Source organism: Anguilla rostrata, chromosome 3 (assembly GCF_018555375.3).
Source record: "Anguilla rostrata isolate EN2019 chromosome 3, ASM1855537v3, whole genome shotgun sequence".
Taxonomy (NCBI): Eukaryota; Metazoa; Chordata; class Actinopteri; order Anguilliformes; family Anguillidae; genus Anguilla; species Anguilla rostrata.
Window position 1 is genome coordinate 63,006,105 of NC_057935.1, and position 17,749 is coordinate 63,023,853.

Genomic DNA, 17,749 nt, shown 5'->3' on the forward strand with positions numbered 1-17,749 from the left:
TAAGTGTCTTGTTTTGGTTCTTGTTTGAAAAGTGATTTTAACTTCTCTTTATCATTTCATAGAGAGTTGATAAAGTAAAACTGTAAGAGGTGAAAAAGGAAATCCCACTTTTTCTTCACTGTAAAACATGGATCATTGAGACACTTTTATCATGATAAATGACAGGAGATTTAAAGACCACTGCCTTTGATCCAATAGTTTATTGTGGTGACTTTGAGTCACTGTTAACTGTTATAATTCCTATTTTAATGATGCCTTCCTATAAAGTAAACAAAAAATATATACCAAAAGTCAAAAAGTAATTTCATGGGACAGTATACTCTTGCCACCCAACACACCCCACCCCGCCCCACCCCCAACCGAGGGGCAGAGTGAGGAGCTCTCTTTTGAACAGGCTGTCATTTCCTCCAAGGGGCTCTGTTATTCCAGTAGCCTTTGTGAATGGGCCAAGTGGCTGAGCCGCAGACAGGAGGTAGGCCCTTCACAGAGAGCCGCGGTCGTCAGCTCAGCAGGGGAGGGAGGCGTCCCCGCCAGGCAGACACAAGCAGAAAACAAACACTGCCCCTGACAGGAAAGGACCAACAAGAGCCTGCTGAGAGGCACTGAGCGAGAGAGAAACACAGACACCGTCAGGCCACCTGGGCATTGACAGTAAATCTGAACAAGAGCATTGTCGTGATTTTCCAGAAGAAGAAGAAAAAAACCCCCCAGATCTCAGTGAACTGAGTGCCACTTTTCGGTCGAAGGCAGTATTCTGCAGCAGACCTTTAGCGATGCTAAATCCAAGGTTTAAACATCACTGTCTCGGGGAGCCTCAAAATGGCCATGACTGCATAAATAGAAAAGGCACGTGGAGCATGTTAAGGATTAGTTCCGATGAAATAAGTGAATATAAAATTAGAACAGTCAAAAAAGGCTGGAGCGACTTCAAATTCTTTTCATTAATTGAAAAGTACTCATAGAACATTATGGAAATTTTTTGAATGGAAGCTAATTTCCTGAAATGAATTCATTTTGGAATGGAAATGAAATTGATCCCAACCTTCTAATAAGGATCTGGATAAAATATTTGAGGGCGTTCCAGCCATTCCTTCCATAAGATATGACATATGGGCCCCACTCCCACATTTAAGGCCTGGACATAGGACATTTTTTAAAATTGTTTCCAAATGCAATTTTGTTCTTAAAAATGATCAATTAATTTACGAAAATGTCCCCGAACTGTATATGCAGACACAAACTGTTTATCCTTAATGCAAACCATATTAAAGAGCAAAATTGTGGGTTTAGCTGAGCTAGTCTGATCCACACTTGAACCAGCGCAAAATATTTCAGAAAAACCATCTGTGTCCAGAAATAAAACGGTGGAACTAGCAGCCCTCAAGCAGTAGCTTGGCAACAGTGTCAACACCACTAGCTCCAAATGCGAAGGAACCCACCTCTATAACTAAAAGGAATCTATCAAGCATTGGCACAATGTTATGATCTAAATCAACACATTAAAGTACTATTACAATTTGAATAGGGATTGCATCCTGGTATGATATCTCTTCATAGTCCCAGTACAGGATCCTAAATGAACTCAGACCTAAACAAAGTGCTGACACAGCCTTATAATTGAAACATTTCACCACAAAAAGCTAGCTGCTCAAGAGGAAAGGCTCTGTGGGTACTATAAGTGAGAAGAGGTAGAAACTCTTTCATGACTATGATTTTTGCAGTAAACAATAATTTGATAAAAATCTGCTTTAAGTTTATGTTTCAAAAAAATAATATGCACAGATCCATAGATTAACTCCTTAATATACGTTCTGTATGATCATAAAATGAAATTGTCCATTGAACCTTTGATCATGAATGGTTGATTTCGTTGAGTAGTCATACCACTGGTTTTCTGAGTCAAAAGCTCCACCTGGTGGTTAAAAACTGCACAAGCAAGACAATGGGTCCCTGCAGTCAGGCTGGATGCCTGAAGCTTAAAGTCGTGTTGATTCCTCAAGGCATAGCCTGCCTCATAACTTCATAGACTGACAGGTGAAATTGGTGGGGTGTCATCTGCTGAAACTGTGAACACCTCACCACGGAAATTAAGCCATTTTTTGGAAAAGAACCATTCACAAATACAGAAAATGGCAACAAGTCAAGCCTGCATTGTGTTAATAGATTTAAATAAATAATAATGAAAGAACTCAAAAACATGTTCTCTGCAGGCTTCTTTGACCAAGAACTTGGCTGTATCTAAAGACAACATACCAAGGGGCGATATAGCTCAGGAGGTAAGACCAATTGTCTGGCAGTCGGAGGATTGCCGGTTCAAACCCCGCCCTGGGCATGTCGAAGTGTCCTTGAGCAAGACCCCTAACCTCTAACTGCTCTGGCGAATGAGAGGCATCAATTGTAAAGCGCTTTGGATAAAAGCGCTATATAAATGCAGTCCATTTACCATAGCATAGAAAGAGATCACCAAATATTGAGTTTGAGAACACCTGGGTTCTGGGTAATGCATGCACAGTAACCTGTGTCTTCAGCCTGGCAGGTCTAGTCAGAGACTTCTGTTCCACCGCCCTACCTGGCCACCATACACAAATCTTAAAAGTGTGTGCAGAGCTCCCCCTGTTGCCCATTCTATAGAGTACACCATTAGTCACAGGGTGTATTGTGTTCTTTTATCCCGTTTCCCTCAGCACAATATTTAATTTCCTCCTTTGGGAAAAGGGGCCATTTTCAAAAACTGTCATCAGTTACAGCACAATATACAGAATATTACACAGAAATGGCAATGACAAGACCTAACTCATTAAGTTTTACATCAAGTAAAATATATTCAGCTGATAGTTAATCTTGCAATGTACACACATTGGGTTATTCCAAGTCCACCTCCCTGTCTCCCTCTGGAGGACAAACCAGCCTGGACTACTTGGCCACTCCTTGCCTAGCAGGATTAAAATCCCTCTGCATTTATATAGTGCTTTTATCCAAAGCGCTTTACAATTGATGCCTCTCATTCACCAGAGCAGTTACGGGTCAGGGACACTTCGACACGCCCAGGGCGGGGATCGAACCTGCAACCCTCTGACTGCCAGACAATGCACTTACCTCCTGAGCTATGTCACCCCATAATAATTCACCACAGCCAACACAAATCAAATATTAAGGGTGACAGAAAAGATAAATAATGGCTAACATTTGCACCACATATCTCACACAGAAAGCACATAACATAAGCTGCATTAAAAAAGTAGTTAAATACATTTATTTATTTATTATTAAGTTAATTCTACAATTAATTCAATTGACAACACATCTTTTAGTATATCAAAGCAAATAGTCAAGGGGGTAAACTCATGTTACCACCAACATGTATCACCCATCAGGCTGGTGCAGCAGATAGTACAAGATGCTCACCACACATAAGCGGAATTTGAGAATGAGCGATTAGAAAACCAATCACACTGGGGAATGGTTAAATGGTCAGATTGAGACAGTCCATATTGGGAATATGTCCAGGGCACAAACCCACCAAGTAACCAAAATTTTTTTTTCAATTTTGCCATGGGATTTTTAATGACCACAGTGAGTCATGACCTCAGTTTTCACATATAACCCATAAAATTGCATCTCCTACCGATTTGTTTATTTGTTTGTTTAGAGACTTGTGATGACCTATTTTGTATGGTGATATGGCCTGCTAACCAAGCGTGTTCCCTAAATAATAAAAATAAATGTTTCCACGATTTTATTTATTTTTTAACATATATTTTGGTGGTCAAACACGTAATGCTTTTTTCACAAAATCGTTTAGAGACATCGAAACTGCCTGGGAACTGCGCTGCCTCCAATTTGCAACTGTTCTGAGATATGCAAAGTGCGTTCAGGCTTCACAGGTCCACACAGGTTTCACGTTATGCTCCATTGTCCTTTTCCAGCCGGTCTTTGCAGGCCTAGTGTGCACAAAACATTAAATGTTTATGCCATTGTAACCTAGTTTGTATGGAACCTATCCATAATGAAAATAGACTTCAAAAGAGTTCAGACACGCATTTGTCAAATTACGCCTACAATAAGCCTCAGTCACTTTTTAAGGTTCTTTTTAAAATGACACAATATGATAGTCATACATTTTCAAAAGAGGCGATATACTCAGACCGTATGAAAGAGTGGCCTCAATGCAAACTCTTAGGTATTTTCCAGGTATTTTCTGACCATGAGTTCTGTGTTTTGTTTGCAACCGAATCCCTCCTCCACCCCACGCTCCACCCCCTTTCGAAGAACTCTTTAGACAACATGACTGGTTGTCTGCTGAGAAGATGATGTCGAGATAAACATTCACTTTGTTGGATTTACTTCATTACAGACAATAAATTCCGATGAAATTACTGTAGGCTATTCACTCGAACTGAGTTACCGAATAATGGCAACCGTCAAAAAGGATGACAGACTGACAAATTCACAAAGCTTTCTATGCGTGGGTTTTGCCGGAATCTTCAGCAAAACAGCCACGTCTCCCTTGGAGGTTGTGAAGATTAAAAGTCAGATTGGGACATTTCACTCCAAAAGAGGGTTTTTAAACACTTTTCTTTTAGTTTATCAAAATGAAGGCCTGCGAGCACTGTGGAAAGGAAATATGGTTTCATGCCTTCGGTTGTTCCCTTACAGTGCGATACACCTGGCAACCTACAAAAAGTAAGTATAGTGTTGATAAAGTTCAATGCTTTGTAAACAGATTAATTGGCTTCATTTCTAAACCAGCCCTAGCTAAATATTGCTGGATGTTTGGAAGTGAAAACGTGTAAGAACTTAAAGCGTTTAAGAAAACGTATTAGATCCACTAGCTAAATTAGTTAGCAAGCCTGCAGACTTTCGGCTTGGCTACATTCATTTCAGAGTTATCAAGCTGGTTTGCTATTTCAGTAGTTGCATTAGAAATGTCAAACAACAATAGTTTATGTATGGCTTACGTGGATAGTGTTTGTCCGCTAGCCTGTATCAACAGACTGCTAACCATTTTAATGTTAACATTTCTTTTAGCTAGCAAAATGGCTTGCTGATGGCTGTCGTGAACTAACGGTAATGTTGGCCTGTAGCTTGCGAAATGTATTGTTTCTAATAAAAAAAATAGTTTCGGGACACGATTTAGTCGAGTTTTTCCGCATGTGTTCAAGTTTGCGTTTTATTCCTATTATTATTAGATTAGTTGCTGGCTGTGTGTTTTGAAACGGACTTCCTCTTAAGTTCACTGTAGTTCATGTTCCGTGACGAAATACTCACACCTTCCATTCTCGTCCAATGAAATGGCGTAAAATAGCTCAGCAGATAAGTGCGTCAGCAAATAACAGGACAGACCTACCGTGGATTTATTTAAAACTCATATATCAATTATTAGTTTTGGGGGGGTATAGTTATGGCTGAGTAAACGTCATTTTCCATTGCATAAATTGTGAGAAAAATGTGATCTCCTACCAATGTCTTCCACCCATAAAACTGCTCACGTTACGAAACACGTGAAACTTATCTTTAACGCCAGAGAAAACATCTTGAAAGTCACGCCAGTGCAGCGTGACATAATAATCCTGTTTGCAGTCATTCTGTTTTCGTTAATAATTGTAGGCCTACACTTAGAACAGTGGACATTGAAGAAGACTGTAACTTCTCCGGAATTAAAAATACTGCAGACACTCCAAGTAGAACGTATATTCAACGAAAAGGGTTGTACGGGGTTATACTTCTGAAAGCACCGGTACATACATTCTTTTACTGTGTAAGGTGTAATAATGGCCGGCTTTCGCCATGTTAAAAGGTCTCAGATTTTTTTTAAAATATTGTTTTTGTACTGTATTAATGACTGTTACTTAATCAGTTAAGTTTTTTTTATTCAAGAGGTTTTGGATTTTTATTTCCTGTTTCTTGTTTTGTTAAATTTAGTTGACATCAACCGTTTTGACAACTTCAAAACAATGGCTTTGGAGGATGCATAAACTACAGGATGTGGTATTCTAAGAAGTCCATGTGCTGGCGCCTTTTAAAAATGCATTTGTTCGGTCAGGATTGTCCACTTGCACATGGACGAATTGGGCCACATCTCGCAGTGGAGGGCCATCGCTGCTGGTGGGCTGGCTGGAATCGCAGCTGCTCTGGTGACGTACCCGCTGGAAGTGGTGGAAACGCGGTTCATCGCTCAGAACTGCCGGCAGCCAACATACAGAGGAATTCTGCACAGCCTCTCCAACATCGTCCACAGCGAAGGACTGAAGGCCCTTTACCGGGGTTTCTCTTTGACAGTCATCGGTACGCTTCACATTTGAGTGGAACATCATAAGCCTTATGTTATTAATAATACATAAATATGTACGTGGCGGGAATTTCTTTAAACTGGCTTTCTGCATCTGGCCACCTAATTAACATCCCGCATCTGGTTGGCTGCACAATGTTATTTATTGCTGACCAATTAGATTCCCAGGGTCATCACTGCAAATGTGACCCGAGTTCACAGTTAACCTACTTGGTTAAATGAAGGTCGATATATTAATAAATTATTTATTGACATAACCATATAAGTCGATATGGCATTTTAAGTTTTAATGAAGGGGGTGGGGACAGAATGTGTACCAAGCCAAATTTACATTGTAGCCATTTGGGTAAGTCAGTCCCATTTCTTTGAGTAGATGCCTGCTATGTGCTCACACCTGTGTGTAAATCAAACATTGGTCTGCTATTTTTGTAAATGTTGATAGTAGAGTGGTAAAACTGACCCTAAACTATTTAAAGTATTCCTGTAATGGCTGTAATAACTGAATGTAATGCAGAGCCTGTGATTTTTATTGTGTTCCTGCAGGCGCTGTTCCTTTCTCCCTGGGCTGTTACGCAGTGTACATCAATTTGGACAATCTGTGGCAGGAGCCCAGCTTTCGTTTCACACCCCTGCAGAACTTCATCAACGGTTGTGTGGCCGCAGGGCTGGCCCAGACCCTCTCTTTCCCCTTTGAGACAGTTAAGAGGAAGCTGCAGGTCAGAGCATTTTACATGTACATGTTCACTTTCGTTTAGGGTATATTTTGTTCAGCATTATGTATTCTGCCTGCCGGTTTAACCCTTTAAGGTGTATCATCACAAATCAGAATGTTCTTAACGGAGCATTGTAATGCTGATGTCACAATCACTACTAGTAATCGAAAGCAATGGGGTTCAATGGAGAACACTGATTTAGAATGTTGGAAAAAGCATTCCAAAAAGACCTATTATTCAAAGGGTTGAGTTTATTATATGGGAATGCTGGAAAACTCATGTTGTGAATGTTTTACGTGGGAATTGATTAATATACAAGATCAGTCCAGGAGAGGGCACACTAGCACCAGCGTATTACTGCAGCAATCATAATAGCAAGGGTGACTCTCATACCAGGGGCACCTTTTAGATGATTTAGAACTGTCAAAAACCAGTACATAATGCCAGTTTGTTGCATGCAGTTTCTTTATTTCAGAAGTATTTATTTGCTTTTAATTCTCCAGCCACTTGTTCTTCTTTGGCATGCTCATTTTCATCTGGTTATTGCCTGATTATGTTCAGTCGATCATCTCTTATGAGCTGGCGCCAATTCATAAATAGTTACACAAGAATGCATAGGATAAACAACAATAGAGTTGGAACTAAGGGAATAAAAAAGACGAATAGACAAGAAATATATAGTTGTTCAATTAACTATAGAGGTTAGTCTATGAAATTAAATTAATATAGAATTTGTATGCATCAACAAAATAATTGATTGCTACCACAACTGTGCAGTATTATAATTAAGCCTTACAGGACTACACGTAACAATACCTTACTGTAATGATGGAACATGTGTGGTAGGGGTCCTTATCAACATCAGCAGTGAAAACCGTTAGTGGAGGAACAACAGGATTGTGAATGGCAGGTGTGAATGAAGAATACTTTGCCTGCATTCGGTGGTCTATTCATAGGCCTGAAGGTGCTGGGGCAGCTGAGAATGTGGACCTTGCTCAGGGTCCAGTGCTGACATTCAGTAATATGGATACCATCCCTAAAGTTCAACAAACCACACAAGTGGCACACTAGCGCCTTGGTTATGGTCAAATCTGATGACAATAAAATCTTATGGCAGTATTTGTAAAAAAAAAAATTGTCACAATTAGAGATGAAAAACAGTACAATGAAATGCATCTGCAACCGTGTGGACCTGGATACTGTTTTGAAACAATAATCACAGTGGAGCTGACACAACAGGAGACATTAGACAGAAACACACTCCTATCCAGCAGAAGGAACTCTGAGGGACCAAATGCAGCAACCATAGCAGAAGTTCAAAACTGTAGATCATATGACTAGAAAGCATATGAACTACTGAAAGCAGTTAGAAATTGAACTAATTTCAAATATGTAGGTCTGTTCCTGTCGTAGAAAGCCGTATTCTCCAAAGAAAGTTTTGTCCAACGTTCGCCAATCTTGCATGACAAAAAACTCACTAGACAAAGTGTGCATTCTATATTACAAATTCATATTGGGTTTGTTGCAATGTACTATGCATGATTTGCTTTGCATTGTTGTAGGGAAGACATTTTGGGGGATTTTAATTTCAAAAAGTTAAACAGAATTTGCAGAGAAAGGTGTTTTTGTTCATTTTGCCTCACATAATTATTAGCCTATATCTACAAAAATAATGTTTAACCTTAGCTATTCCTTACATAGCACAGTGGTGGTAAAGAACATTTATTTTTTTTAATTATTTGAATAAGTGAATGAATATTTAATTCTTCTTGAGGTTGATAGGTGGTTTTCTAAATGTTTCTTACGAAGGTTGTTTCAGCTGGCCCTATATATAGTACAGTATGTGATGTGGAAGGCTCTGCCTGTGAGTGTGACTCTTGGGCTAGTTTTGTGTTTCCTAAACAGACACTGCAGTCCTTGTGAGATAGGGGCCCATTTTCCATGGGGGAGGGGCACTTGCCAGCAGTCACAATTGGTGGCACTGGAATTAGTGTAGCGTGGTTAGACAAGCTCGTGACTTGGAAGTACTTTTCAAAACCTGCACTGCCCAGTGGACTTGAACCATAAAAGGGAATGATAAAGAATAGACCCCCCCCCCCCTCGTGTGTTTGTCACATGTCTGCCCATTTGTTACCCTTGTCAAAAAAGGGAAAGAGAAAACATCTGAGCTGCAGTGTATAAAAATAGCATTTAAAAATACAAGAATGGTTCTCAGCATGAACATTCACTATGTAGACACTCAAGATTCACAGTTGTGCCCCCCCTTCCCAGTAACCACAGCACTGTTACAGCCAATGACAGTTACCCTGTGTTTAGCGCAATAGGACTATTATCATCACACACCAACAACTGTCTGACAAGCCCCACCTGCTAATTACAGAATTGCTTTGGTTGTTTTAGCAGAAGATGCTGTGGAAGGAACCAGTCTTTAAGTACATTCTGCTGAAGCAATCCAAATGTTCTGTGAAGGACAATAGGCATCATTACTTGTACCAACAGTGAGTCAGGGTGAGCAGTGAATCATTGTGTTGACAATGCCTCTAAGGGAGGGTGATTACGATACTCTACACCCAATTTGCATTGTGAATGGAAGAAAGTAAAGAGTAGGCTATATTGCAGAATTAAATCTCCCTGAAGACCAGTAGTGCAGGCTCGTAGTACAATGATGCCAGGTATTCATTCTATTGCTCATTCAAAAACCATTTCTGTTTTTAATCTGACAGATTGCAACTGTTTGGTCATGCAAGTCTTCCAATATTTGAAGAATTGTACATTTAATGCTTTAACATGCTCAAGCGAAAGTACTAATCAGTATTACACAAAGCTGTTGTTAAGTCACTTTTCTATAATGGAAAGACAATTAGGTACAACACATGCAAATATATGTAATTAGGTTTATGGCACTCCTTGTGTCAGTTCCTGAGCCTTTTTGATTATTGGAGTGTGTTCATCCTTCCAAAGTACCATAGGCCATGATAGTACCTTACAGCTGCTTCCTCTATAGGTCCCAAACCTCCCTTCAGGTACCCCCAACCAGATCCAAGTATTTGAAGTTCCACCTCAAGCTCACCTGATGAAACTAATCAAGGGCTTGGGTGGCAATGTAGTACAATGGTAAAGGAACTGGGCTTGTGATCCAAAGGTTGCAGATTTGATTCCTAGGTAGGACACTGCCATTGTAACCTTGAGCAAGGTACTTGACCTGAATTGCTTTAGTAAATATTCAGCTGTATAGATGGATAATATGTAAAAAGCTATGTAAGTCATTCTGGATAAGAGTGTCCACTAAATGCCTGCAATGTCATGTAAATACCTAGATTTGGTTGGTGGTACCCAAGGACAGGCTTGGGAACCACTGCTTTAAGGTGAAGTTCCAAGCCTGTCGCACACTGATGGGCAATTTTCCTCTGTCCTCCAGGCCCAGAATGCTCTGCTGCCACACTGTGGCGGGGCTGATGTCCATTTTAGCGGCACGCTCGACTGCTTCCGACAGGTCATCAAAAACAAGGGCATTCTGTCTCTGTGGAGTGGCCTTACTGCCAACATGATCAAGGTATGGCTTGGAGTTGTCTCGTCTCTTAGGTACCATTCACTGGTGATATTTCAATATCTGATATATAAAGCTTCAGTCAGTTTTTGGTTGTATTCTACAGTATTTTACAGCATGCTCTCATGGCCCTAAAACATGTTAGCAATAGGAACTGTCACATCCACAGATTTTATCATTTTTAAATTTTTTTGTATATTTGGCCTCATTCACAAAACATGCATGAGATCACATTTGATCGTGAACTGTGTGTGTAAGAACGTTTCCACAAACATTTCAGAATTCATCATTTTTTTCTTATCTGTATTTGTTCATGGCTGTTTCCTTATGCTAATCATATGAACATGATTGCGAATTAAATTTCCAAACAGTTAGAATTCATCATTTCATACACCTGGGATATGCACAAAAACTTAAGAGTAATTTCATAAAAGTCTTGTAAGCAGGCAAAATTCCATTCCACTGCCAAGATGCACCACTGAATGGAAAATATTTCATTCTAAAACAAAATGTCACTGAAGTGATAAATATATTTTTATTTACACTAATGCTCCCAAACTGGGCAAGTAGATAAGTGGAACTGGGAAAATGGCTCACCCTGTTCCCCTGAGGCTGTAGCCGGTTCAGAGCGCAGTGGAATGTAAGCGAGGCAGACACAGCCGCACCCAGAAACCCCACAATTCTCTCAGATGAAGCTAAACAGGTTTCCTTGTAGGTGTATCTTGGTTACCGTGCAACCTACCAGAGTAAAGACATTACTGGCCTCGCCCTTGAATGGAATGGTTGAAGACGTTTTTTTGCTCATGGATATTGTGTGCATGAATCCAGTTTTGCATTGTTTGGGAAAAGGTTTACACAGAGCTTGATGGTAAACAATGCCAAAAAGGTATCCCTTTTAACTAGGTCCAAATACTTTATGCCCTGTGTCCTATCTTGTTTTATTATGCAAACATAGTTACAAGAATCCGGATATAGCAAAAAAAAAAAAAGGAATATGTGTAATCATTTTTGTATTTATGTCAGAGGTACATAAATTTGTTTGTTCTTTATCATAGAGATTGATTAAATAAACTTTTGAATTAATTCTGGCCTAATGCACTGCATATGTATTCTGATTCCGTCAGAAGAATTTCAAAGTTTTGGACTGTTCAAACTGCTTTACACTGACAACATGTCACCTTGCGGCGTTCTATGTAATAACGCGAGACCACATTCTTTGCAAGTGTGTTAGTACGCTGTGTCCCTCTAGAAAGAACATTGTTTGTTAAATTAAATTTTTTAGTTGGCTCAAAAATATTAACATAAATTCTGTAGTGTTTCATTTTTACCTTTGGGTGGGATTTTCTCACTGTAATGGTACCAGTCTCAAAAATCTTCTTTACAGGAAATATAATTGGACTGTCTTCCCTCATGTAGACCATCAAATAGAAACTAGAGCAGATGCTTTGACTTGCATATAAAATTATACTACAATTTTATGATTTATTCATTGACAGATACTTTCTAGAGTGACTTACAGGTCCATCAAGGCAGGACATGTAAAGTTCATATCTTAAGTGTGAAAAAACAAGGATGTGAATGCTAAAAGTCATTAATACTTGTCAAAAATCATAAACTAAACTAATAGAAAAAAAGTCAAGTCACCAGTTACACATAACATAGATGAATATCTGGATGTTTTTGTCTCTTCAGATTGTCCCCTACTTTGGCCTGCTCTTTAGCTGCTTTGAGATGTGCAAGCAAGTCTGCCTGTATCGCAATGGCTACATCGTGTCTCCGCTGAGCTACCAGCTCACCCCGGGAGTGGACCAGAGCCTGGGCCCGTCAGAGTTAGAGGAAGTGAAGAGGTACCTGAGGAACAGGAACTTCTGTGCAAAACAGTCAACCATTGACAACCGGTGGTGACACAGGCCTCCAGCCCCTGAGGCCCTGAACTGCTGAATGCCAGCAGAAGGAATCATCAGCTCAGCCTGCCTATGACTCCCCAAATGGAACAGAAATCCCTGTTGGACAACTTGGGGGAGGATACTGCTTCTTGATTGAGAAGCCATTTTTGGTGCAGATGTTTACTTGCACACCTTGTGTCCATGGATTACCTTGGGCAGTACATGATGCAATTGGTACAGTTGTTAAGAAATTTGTGTTCCTCATGCCATATTGTATTTGCAAGTGGCAAAGCATTACACAGCAACTTGACATACTCAGCAGTACATACTTTGAAGTAAGTTTGTGATCAGACAATAACTTGCAGTACCATTCTCTAAACTTGATGAAACATTTGTATGAATTATCTTTATTCATTCAACTACAGGGAGTGCATAATGCATAGTATTATGGCATGGTTAGGTTCCAAGCACATCCAAAATGAAGGATAAGATACAGGAAAATGAAGCACTGACCTATGCTGCTAGAGATAGATTGTCTGCAGAATTATTGCTGGAATTATGTTGAATGCCTTAATGCAAATCCTTGCTGCAAATAGCAAACTATTTTGTTTGATGCACACATCTATGTGCCTTGTCATTTAAATCTTTACAAGCAAATTTGTGTGGTAAATCTTTATCTTGATCATATGCATTTAGAAACAAGATAATTATCTCATGATTTAGTTAGTGTTTATTCAAGAGAAGGCTTTTTTTCATTCCTGAAATGCAGTGCCAATCAGATGCCAAAAGCACTTTGCCACATGTCTAGAAACCTAGACATGTGGCAATGTGAGAGACCACTCCATTGAAATTTTAAGGAAAATACAATTACTGTTTGTCATATGATGTTTTTATGTATTTACGTTTAGGAAAAAAGGTGTCTTTCCATATGTGTATTAAAAACAAATGTGCATTGAATGATTTCTTGTATGTTTCCCAGTCATTTAATGTGCACTGCTAAAGTAGGTTGTATTACAGGAGTCCCTACCCCAGGTCCTGGAGAATTTCAGGGTCTAGTTTCCATTGTTACTCGGCTCTTAATAGATACATTAAACCAGTTGATTACATTGTTTAGCTCATTTTTAGAGTCTGAATTAATTGCTGATTTTATGGGGAAAAACAAATGCCGCACTGTGGCTCACCTGGGCCAGACTTCAATATCTACATAAGCTCTTTTCTCTTCTCTCCCTTATATTCATTCACAGATGAGCACTGTCTTTAGATGTGTTAATAAACTTAAAACCATTTACAATAGTAGATTGTATGTGGATTTATTCTTTACATTAATATGCTCTGTGTTTCATATTGGTAAGTTTAGAGGTAATTAAGCAATTGAGTAATTACAACTTAATACATATCGTAGACCTCCCTCTTTCTTAAATATAAAATACCAAATCCGGACATTTTAAAACAATTATTTAGCCATTTCACCTTGAAAGTATTATTCATATCTAATCATTCAAAACCTCCTTCATACCTTACATAATGGAACAATAGATCTTCTTGGCGTCATATGACGTAGTCCAAAATTTAACGTCATCCACCGAATTCCCGTTTTGTCTCGCGAGCATGTTCGCATTAAAGCCGTACTCCTCGAAACAATCGGCCATTTCGACTGCACCGCCGTAGTACCCGAGTGTCACGGCTGCTCAGCATTGTCCGCCAGAAACAACGCCACCTTGCCCACAGTAGAAGATGAGTGACGCCGTGGTTTCATTTGCCAAGGACTTCTTGGCCGGTGGTATTGCTGCTGCCATTTCCAAAACAGCTGTTGCCCCCATCGAGAGAGTCAAGCTTCTTCTTCAGGTAACGCGATATCTCTAGTAACTTTATCTGACTTGGACTAACGATGGAGTTTAGTGGCATCTAGATTCATTATCTCAATAATTGGCTATCTTTCGCGGAATAAATCTAGTTTGCTACATTTGTGTTTTTAAAATTTGGCCAAATGGTTAATTCGGCGTTTGATTTTCGTCGGCAGAGCAAAGTCAACGATCATTCACTGGAAATGATTGGAGATAGCAAGCTAGGTCTTGTTATATAAGAGGTTAGCTACGAAGCTAACATTACACGATCCATTGTTGGTGCCAAGGCGATTGGGCTTGGCACAAAATGAAGATGATTGGCCACTTCAACTACTTTAACTATCTTTTGTATTAATCTATTGTTTGTTGTCGATTGGTTGGCAATGTCTTGGATTTCCCATTATCAAGTCTTTATCTAGCTGGCTTACGTTATCCTTTTCATGACTGCACGTGTAACGTTGGCTGATGCTAATGTGCTAGCTATATTCTCACTGGATAAGTTAACATTACTTATCTACGGCCGTTTTGTTTCGGTCCTTTTTTGAAGGCAGTCAATTTTTTTAGAAAGTGTATTCGTTACCTTGTGCAGCGGGGCTCTTATTAACATATCCCAATCATTACCAATTAGGTAAGTAATGTTAACCTTATTAATTACTCTAGCTTTATCACAGAGGGGTTGGTAGTTGCCAATAAATCTGACCGTGCTTGTATGCGTACTTTCGAAGGTTCATTGACATTGGTTGACTTGGCTCTGGTTGGCCGGCAACGCAACTTTAGAAACTAGCTAGCTAACGTTAGTAGCACGCTTTGAAGAAATCTGACTTTATCAATACAGTATCATTGTGAGAATAAGTGTTCGGGGGCGGTTCGGAGAACAAGCAATCAGAAATGTGGCAATATCTTCCGTCTGCGGTGCCAAGGTCGCGACAAGGGTAGGCCTCGCCGCGCTAGGGCCTAGCGAGGATTGGCTAGCATTAGCGGTAAAATCGGAAATGAAGTTTCAAAGTGGTTGCGGGCATTAGTGATTTGCCTGAATGGAATGGCTGCATTTCAGTATGGATAAAATTGAAAAATTGATTTGGGTTTATAGTTTTGGATACAGCAATGCTAGCGAATTGTGTTGATGGTCGTTTTTGAAGGTTGTGACATTTGGTTTTCTTGCCATTCAGTTATGGCCTTTCCGTTTGACATGTTCTAGGTTTGCAGATTTGCGTTAGTGTTATGATGAGAAATATAAACTACTTGATAGTATCTCGTTTGTTTTTTCGAAGATTCTCCGGGACTCGGCCTGCCAGACCTTTATCCCATGCCACTTCTCAGATAATTTGTCCCCCGCAGACTTGTTCTGAACGTTTACATATAGCTTCAAATGCAGAGCAGGTGGTCTGTGTAATTTAAATCTAAAATTGAACTAAAAGGCTGATTGGATACATTGGCACATCTCTGTGAAAATGCATTGCTTGTTTAATCAACCACGTAGCCTAGGTCTTTATGGATTCACGTCATCTTGTTTTCTTTTTGGAATACAGGTACAGCATGCCAGCAAACAGATCACCGTGGACATGCAGTACAAGGGAATTATGGACTGTGTGGTCCGCATTCCTAAGGAACAGGGTTTCCTGTCATTCTGGAGAGGAAACCTGGCCAACGTCATCAGATACTTCCCCACCCAGGCCCTCAACTTCGCCTTCAAAGACAAGTACAAGAAGGTCTTCCTAGATGGCGTTGACAAGCATACCCAGTTCTGGCGGTACTTTGCTGGTAACCTGGCCTCCGGCGGTGCTGCTGGTGCCACCTCTCTGTGCTTCGTCTACCCCCTCGACTTCGCCAGAACCAGGCTGGCTGCCGACGTTGGCAAAAGCGGCGCCGAGAGGGAGTTCTCCGGTTTGGGCAACTGTTTGGTGAAAGTGTTCAGGTCTGACGGTTTGAAGGGCCTGTACCAGGGCTTCAATGTTTCAGTCCAGGGCATTATCATCTACAGGGCTGCCTACTTCGGCATCTATGACACCGCTAAAGGTACTTTTCAACTGTTGACCCGTTGATTACAGCATTGCCACAGCCTTGTAATCCCATGGTAGATAGCGTTATCGGTGGATCTCTTATGGCCCTCACGGGAATCGCATGTCTAAATTCTCTTTCTAAAGTAATCCATTCAGTGCATGTGTTGAGAAACCATTTATATGAAAATTGTCAAGCTTTCCTTTTCCGTTTCCATGCAGTTGGTTGAAATTTTATCCGTTTTTCAATTCAGGTATGATGCCAGATCCCAAGAACACTCACATCGTAGTAAGCTGGATGATCGCTCAGACGGTCACTGCAGTCGCTGGCCTCACGTCCTACCCCTTTGACACCGTTCGTCGTCGTATGATGATGCAGTCCGGCCGCAAAGGAGGTGAGCGCAATCCTAAAGCTACGGGAACTGTTCCATCTCTTGTATTCCTTGTGTGTAGCTCTGGAAGTGCCCGGCACGCTTACTCTGTACAGTTACACCTTTTTGACTGGTGTTGTAAATTGACCAATGTGTTTTTCTCCCCCCTCTCTACCAGCTGACATCATGTACACCGGCACAATTGACTGCTGGAAGAAAATTGCCCGTGATGAGGGTGGCAAGGCCTTCTTCAAGGGAGCCTGGTCTAATGTTCTCAGAGGCATGGGTGGTGCCTTTGTGTTGGTCTTGTATGACGAACTCAAGAAGGTCATGTAAAACCGTTTTGTATGTCCGCCATTAATGTTGTCGAATGGTGTTAACTGTAACATATCTTGTACATTTGGAAGGACTGTCAAAATTCCGCCTTATTTATAGGGACCAACTAGTGTTCACTACTAGTTGCACAGGGGGAATGTCATGTATTTTTCTTTTGCCCTACTTTCGGTCGGTTTTCTTCCATCAGAATGTCATTCCCACAACCCTTTTGGGAACAAAAGCGTCTACCTTTCATCCTGCCAGTCTGTTTTAGTCCATACTTTAATAAATTTACCCTTCTGATTGAACCTACTTTCAGTTGTGTGGCGAGCTGTCATTATTTTTGCACCAATGCATCAATGGGGTGTGGCGATAAGCTTCCAGGCTGTGAATGAAGAGGGGTTCACCATTAAGTATGCTGACTTGCTTAAGTCTCTTGGTTTGATTTACACTGGAGGCCCAGCTGGTGTGTGGAATGTTGGAGATGTAAATTGAGAGCGTGCTTGTCCTGCTCGGTTGGCACTGGGCCTCAGCCAAAGTAAGCTGTGAAGGTCTAAGGCTGGGCTACTGTCATCTGTCACATGACTGGTGTGCTCGGGTCTAAAGCTCATCCATGCTGCTTGTAAAATGTCTTTACCTGAAATGCCTGAGAGCTGATTGGAAGTGACAAGTCTTATTACGTAGTCATGAGACGCGTGTGTCTGTGTAAAATGCTCCTAACCAGATCACACTTTACTATGTGGTCTGTTGAAGGGAAGCGGGTTTGTCCTAGCCTTGGAGAAAAAAA

The 17,749-nt window shown here is 40.5% G+C and overlaps 2 protein-coding genes across 4 annotated transcripts; both read left to right on the top strand.

The window, feature by feature from the left end:
* The first annotated feature begins 4,246 nt into the window (after window positions 1–4,246).
* On the top strand, window positions 4,247–13,392 carry slc25a43 (solute carrier family 25 member 43). 3 transcript variants are annotated; one of them, XM_064329236.1, is made up of 5 exons: window positions 4,247–4,683; window positions 6,044–6,285; window positions 6,833–7,005; window positions 10,421–10,555; window positions 12,242–13,392. In XM_064329236.1, the coding sequence occupies exons 1-5, from the start codon at window positions 4,412–4,414 to the stop codon at window positions 12,452–12,454; spliced, it is 1,035 nt and encodes a 344-aa protein (XP_064185306.1). In that variant the 5' UTR covers window positions 4,247–4,411; the 3' UTR covers window positions 12,455–13,392. The 3 variants fall into 3 exon arrangements, with proteins under 3 accessions (XP_064185306.1, XP_064185308.1, XP_064185307.1); XM_064329238.1 differs by having other exon boundaries at window positions 4,544–4,683; window positions 5,923–6,285; XM_064329237.1 differs by lacking the exon at window positions 4,247–4,683 and adding an exon at window positions 5,155–5,737.
* Window positions 13,393–14,067: 675 nt separating this feature from the next.
* On the top strand, window positions 14,068–17,274 carry slc25a5 (solute carrier family 25 member 5). Its single transcript, XM_064329239.1, has 4 exons — window positions 14,068–14,280; window positions 15,809–16,295; window positions 16,531–16,671; window positions 16,826–17,274. Exons 1-4 carry the CDS (start codon window positions 14,170–14,172, stop codon window positions 16,981–16,983), a joined length of 897 nt encoding a protein of 298 aa, XP_064185309.1. The 5' UTR covers window positions 14,068–14,169; the 3' UTR covers window positions 16,984–17,274.
* Window positions 17,275–17,749: the final 475 nt, after the last annotated feature.

What these genes read in the sequence shown, in the direction of transcription:
- slc25a43 (XM_064329236.1), top strand. Translation starts at nt 4,412, where the DNA reads ATGGCAACCGTCAAAAAGGATGACAGACTGACAAATTCACAAAGCTTT. An exon ending in CAGTTAAGAGGAAGCTGCAG is followed by an intron (nt 7,006 to 10,420) that starts GTCAGAGCATTT and finishes TCTGTCCTCCAG; the next exon opens with GCCCAGAATGCTCTGCTGCC. An exon ending in TTACTGCCAACATGATCAAG is followed by an intron (nt 10,556 to 12,241) that starts GTATGGCTTGGA and finishes TTGTCTCTTCAG; the next exon opens with ATTGTCCCCTACTTTGGCCT.
- slc25a5 (XM_064329239.1), top strand. Translation starts at nt 14,170, where the DNA reads ATGAGTGACGCCGTGGTTTCATTTGCCAAGGACTTCTTGGCCGGTGGT. An exon ending in CATCTATGACACCGCTAAAG is followed by an intron (nt 16,296 to 16,530) that starts GTACTTTTCAAC and finishes TTTTCAATTCAG; the next exon opens with GTATGATGCCAGATCCCAAG. An exon ending in GCAGTCCGGCCGCAAAGGAG is followed by an intron (nt 16,672 to 16,825) that starts GTGAGCGCAATC and finishes CCTCTCTACCAG; the next exon opens with CTGACATCATGTACACCGGC.